Genomic DNA, 6,000 nt, shown 5'->3' with positions numbered 1-6,000 from the left:
CCTGGTTCAGAGCCGGTGCTTTGGCGGTCGAAACAGAAAGAACTGGTTCTAAATTAGGCTCTGGCTCCGAACCAGCACTCGAACTGCCTCGGTGGAAAAGGGGCACAAGTGAGGACAATAATGCAGGTTTTCTGTTTCTCTACACTCCCTGATGACCCAGGAGATAAAAAAAAATCCTGTGTGTCGAGTAGAAAAAGGTGTGAAAATGAAAGTGAATGGAGGTGAGAGAGTGCAAAGACTGCACAAAGAATATACAAGAGACAACACACATATTAACACAAGTGATGTGTTTGTTTACATCTTTATCATACATCTGTCCTGATTCAGAACAGCATGCGAATAGACCTTACTGATAAAGAGACGTCTGGACCGAATGGATGCGTCTGCGTCTGTAACAACAAAGTCTGAATCACAGCTTCGTCATTAATTTTGTTATTATTTTTAGCTAGAACGGTGTCTGTTTTTATTATTATTCTCATGTCTTCTGTTCCTGTCAGTTCCAGTGAGTGCGTCGTCCTTCACCGAAACACCTACAATCTAATAAATTAAGCAAATGAAATCTTAAGAGTCTTTCTGATCATCAACTGTTTTTAAAGTCAGAAACCGAAGCAACTCAAATCATATCAACAACAAGTTTTGTACAAACAAATAACCTTCAATACAACTGTGAAAAAGGAATAAAACATTGGCTTGTGTGCTATTTTAGAGAAACATCATATAGTTAACATTCATTCATTCATCTTCTACCGCTTATCCGAACTACCTCGGGTCACGGCGAGCCTGTGCCTATCTCAGGCGTCATCGGGCATCAAGGCAGGATACACCCTGGACGGAGTGCCAACCCATCACAGGGCACACACACACTCTCATTCACTCACGCATGTCTTTGGACCAGGGGAGGAAACCGGAGTACCCGGAGGAAACCCCCGAGGCACGGGGAGAACATGCAAACTCCACACACACAAGGCAGAGGCGGGAATCGAACCCCCAACCCTGGAGGTGTGAGGCGAACGTGCTAACCACTAAGCCACCGTGCCCCCATATAGTTAATATAGAGATGATAATGTTTAATGAATTAATGAATTCATATAAACCTGTGATTTCAATTATAAACTTATAAAATTCTGACCAATCAGATTTGAGAACTCAACAACGCTGCGGTCAAATGCTTTGTACCTTTTCATGAGACTTGATGAATCGATCTTCATCTCGCTTTGATAAAATTATGATAAATAGAGTAGCTCTGTTCAAATTTTAATACTAGGTGTAAATGTTAAAAACAATCCAGGATCATTTATCAGTTTATACAAAGTGCACAAAAATATAAATACTGCTCCGATCATATTAAGAACATGACCTCCTGTAGCAATGCTATTTATTTATATATATATATATATATATATATATATATATATATATATATATATATATATATATAAATGATTATGGAAAACTTTAAAAATAGATAATTCTTCTGCTAATTAAAAGAAGCTATTAATATTCATAGGAAAAGTGCAACCTTTGGGATTATAATTCAGCTCTTCTCACTAAGAGAAGATGATGTCCATGATGTTTTAATGATAGCAAGCATTGAGTCAGAGTCATTCTGGCAATCAGATGCCGTTTCACTGCGGAGGAAGCAATAAAGTGAATCCCGAGCGACTTTTCTTGAAGTCTGCTGTGGTTTGTCCGTTCCTCGTTTCCACCGTCACGCTCTTCGCTTTACCGCTCAGGTGCACAAGGACGTCGCTGGAGCACACTTTAACCGTCAGAGGAGTGTTTCTCACCCTGTAATACACATACATACAAGTACATCATTACTTCATTATTCAATGTAACACACATCATAATGTCATGTGACCAACCAGAAGTTTGTGCACCCCTAACCGGCACACTCGTATGCCTTTGTTGAACTTTTCCATTACAGATTTATTCCCTTTCACAGTCACAATAAGCTCTAGTCGACTCCAAACGTTTTCCACTAGATGTTAGAAACCGAATGTGTGGAGTTGTGTTCATTCATTCATTCATTCATTCATTCATTCATTCAATCACCGTTTCAGTACATTATAAACTCATGTAAATTTTAAATAAACAATTCAAACCTTGGAATTGCTTCAAAAGTTCTATTTTTTTCATGAGGGTATGAATCCATTCATCATCTCATGCTGGAAACATCTATATCCATATCGCACCCATCGTAAATGGGAGAAAACCTACATTTCAGAGCCACAGCATATTCACTCAAGCCTGTTACAGTACATCAGATAACAGATACAGTATCACCCATGAAAATATATGGAAGTTCAAAGGAAGTTTATCACCCAAATTTCTTGAATCTCAGTCTGAAGCTGTTACTACAGGCTTCGTATCATCTGAGGTGAAGAGTATTAATAAACGGAAATGAGACCTAGAAGCTGGCTCCAAAAAAAAAATAAGGGAAAAATAGACTGTGACTGGTTACTGTATGAAAAGTGAGAAGACAGACCTGAGCTTTCTCTTTCTCTTTAATCCATGGGATAAATCCTCTTTTTGTTTATAAAGTATGCATATTAAACTTCTAATGTAAATAATAGTGAAAAAAGGACCATGATGCACTGACTAGTTGTCTAAATTATATTATTACTCTTATGTTTTTGCCTGCTGATACACAGTCGATAGATAGATAGATAGATAGATAGATAGATAGATAGATAGATAGATAGATAGATAGATAGATAGATAGATAGATAGATAGATAGATAGATATGATTATTACACTGTATTCAACCTTCTTTTGAACATAGGATAAGGGACCTATTTGCAGTACAGCGATAGTTTTAGTGGGCAGCTCTGTGCACTGCTGCAACTGACAGACAATGTCAACCTCTTACACAATACGATGTCTCGTATTTCACTGGAACAAGCAGGATGTCTCAGAGCTAATATTTCTGTAACTGCGTTCCACCTGGGCCTTACTTTCCACTACAAAAATATCTTGATGGCCATTTAGAGGCTGCTGCTGCTGGATGTGGTACTCCCACACACAACACGCACGTGCACATGCACACACTCACAGACACACACACACATACATACGCACATGCACATGCACACACTCACACACGCTCGCTCACACACACACACACACACACACACACACACACACACACACACACACATACATACGCACATGCACATGCACACACTCACAGAAGCTCGCTCACACACACACACACACACACACTCACATACACACATGTGCACAAACACAGCGCTGTGCATCTAAAATGATCCCACTGCAGAAACTCATTGTCTAGATATGACTTGTTCTTGCATTATTCCTGTTTTCTGTTTCCTTTTACCTTTGAACAGGTCTTCATCGGTTCTTTTTTCACTTGGAGCACAATTTGTAAATTTCTTTCACAAATTATTTTCATTACATGTTGCTATATTACAATTATAAACATAAATATCGCATAAAGTTGTTAGTACATGTGGTGTGTGTGTGTGTGTGTGTGTGTGTGTGTGTGTGTGTGTGTGTGTGTGTGTATGAGTGCATATGGCCGTTACAAAGTGTTTCACATAGCATAAAGTGGGGCTGAAAATGTCCCATTTGATGCAGGCAAAAATAATATGACATTTAGGCCAGAAAAGGCAAACTAGGACACTGGGTGTCAGTGCATGTCCCCATTTCCTGAATGCAGTACTCACTTTAACATATTCACTGAAGGAACACTGAACTGTGTGAAGCAGATTCTGTTTTTTGTATTTTTTATACATAGTTATGTAGCGGACAAGCCCGTTCATCCGAAAGAGAGAATAAACCATAACTACTGACTTAATTAAAAATAAATAAATAAATAAATAAATAAATAAAATGTATATTTGGTCTGCAGCTATGTAGCTTGATGCTGTAACTATGGCACATGTTGGTGTGGTGAATATTTCCACCTGTTGTACTACACATATCATTTACTGAAATCAAACTAGCTTTATTACGCAGCCAAAAAGTGAGATTTTTATGTGCCATGCATGAACAGGTCTGTAGTTTATAGCCTACATGTTATTGGATGGCTTGATGATGCGCTTCATCAAAAATGATGCCAGGATCCCATAAGGCCTGTGGGCTACACAGAAGTTGCTGCTTATGGAATAAGACAGAAATCAGAACCTAAGAGACTCCATCTACCATTCATCCATCCACTTTCTACACCAAGGGACTTATATTCAACTGTACAAAGCAGTGGAAAATCTGGAGAGGGAGTCACAATTACATACACACATATACACACACACACACACACTACAGACAATTTGGAGATGCTAAACATACTTTGGACTGGACAAGGAACCTGGAGTACCAGGAGGAAACAAGGCTAAGGTGAGAATCAAAATCTTGGGTCTTCTCATTGCTTTGGTTTCTCATAGACTTTATATGCCCTCATTAGCAAGTGTGCTGCACTGATTTGCACAATTATAGTTAGTTGTCTTCTCATTAGCTCACAAGTTCATTCTTCTCCTTGTTTATACAGTATCTACGTCAATCAACCGCTTAAAAATTCACCAACACAACATCAGATATCTGCTAGATATCCGGGATGTGGTAGCTCAGTGGTTAAGGTGTTGGGCTACTGATCGGAAGGTCATGGGTTTGAACCCCAGGTCCACCAAGCTGCCACTGCTGGGCCCCTGAGCAAGGCCCTTAACCCTCAGTTGTAAGTCACTCTGGATAAGGGTGTCTGCTAAATGCCGTAAATGCAAAATGTAAATGCAAATATTGGTTTCTGTCTGAGGCTCGACGCGAGAACACTGTTCTGAGATCAGCGATGACGTCATTAACGCCTCAGAATTTCTCAATGCAGCATGTCTGCGGTTATTTTGACCTGCTTTTCCTCATTTGCATCTCTGAGACATAGCGTTCATTAGCCACTCAGAGGCTCCATGCAGCACTGCAAAACACACAAACAGAATTGGGACACGGCCATAATTCATTAGAATGTCATCCTTGTGCCCTTTCTCTGTTACTTTGCCTTTACAAAACAGTGCCTCGTCTGACAGAGCGAGCATGTGGCTCTTGTGCTTTATTCCATATATACAGTAATAGGCTGTTTTTGCCTGAAGAGCAAAGCACCTCCAGTGAAATAATGTCATGCTCTGTTTTCTCTACCTCTGCTTTTTGGAGCGTGCCATGAGTTCAGCTGTTGTGTTTTCATCTGTCATTCTGAAAATCCACTCAGAGACCGGCAGAGTGATTGCAGACTTCATCCCGAGGCCCTGCTGTCACCACAAAGTCATCAGTGCGCCTCGTCATGTCGTTTGTTTTTGTGTTCTCTAAGGACTCCTGGTATGACGTTGTAGTCTCTTAGGTGTCTGTTCTTTTGGGTTGATGTCAGTTGATGATTTTTTTTCCTGCAGTGCAATAAAATCTAAAAACTATATTACAACTAAATGAGACCAGGGAACAAGTATAAATTGTGAAAGAGTGATAAATGGATGGTGTAATAAAATAAATAGAGAAATACTTTTTTTGGAAATGCTTCACTATGATTACGGTGCTATTATAAGGCCAATGTTTATACCCTGTGACATTTTTGCAGGTCTGTTGTTCATCAAAACCACTCAAACCTGACCTTGGAGATACAGCAATTCCAAAAAGCTCAGTGACTTTAAAGAAAAGAAGACAAAGAGAAAAGATGAGAGGAGAAGAAAAATATTCTTCTTTCCTGTCCAAAACACCTTTATACTGTACGCAGCGTACCCTGTCCAAACCCAGCGTCCTTCTCTCTTTAAACCCCGTTTGCTAGAAGGACATCTGTCTTTCAGAGACGATCCACCAGCATGCAGTTGTTAAGGCGCTGAAGGTATCGGAAGTAAATTTTCAACTACGAACTGACAAGAGAGTAAAAGGAAGATGATGAAAGAGATAGTTATGTGAAAGAGCGTAACAGACAGCAAGTGAGAGCGAGAGGAAGAAAGAGAGCGTGTGTGAATGACAGAGTGAAGGAAGAGGGGTAGAAC

The 6,000-nt window shown here is 39.7% G+C and overlaps 1 protein-coding gene across 1 annotated transcript in view; it reads right to left on the bottom strand.

Moving 5' to 3' along the window:
• Window positions 1–285: 285 nt before the first annotated feature.
• Window positions 286–6,000, bottom strand: part of myo1g (myosin IG) — a 39,545-nt gene continuing 33,830 nt past the window's right edge. Inside the window, exon 22 of the mRNA XM_060865537.1 lies at window positions 286–1,788. Coding sequence (XP_060721520.1) covers window positions 1,626–1,788 — 163 coding nt within the window. The 3' untranslated portion in view covers window positions 286–1,625. The remainder of the gene's footprint in view (window positions 1,789–6,000) is intronic.

The sequence above is a fragment of the Tachysurus vachellii genome, chromosome 3 (genome assembly GCF_030014155.1).
Source record: "Tachysurus vachellii isolate PV-2020 chromosome 3, HZAU_Pvac_v1, whole genome shotgun sequence".
Lineage (NCBI taxonomy): Eukaryota > Metazoa > Chordata > Actinopteri > Siluriformes > Bagridae > Tachysurus > Tachysurus vachellii.
The sequence above is the reverse complement of the archived record's forward strand: the minus strand, read 5'-3'. Positions and strand labels throughout refer to the sequence as shown.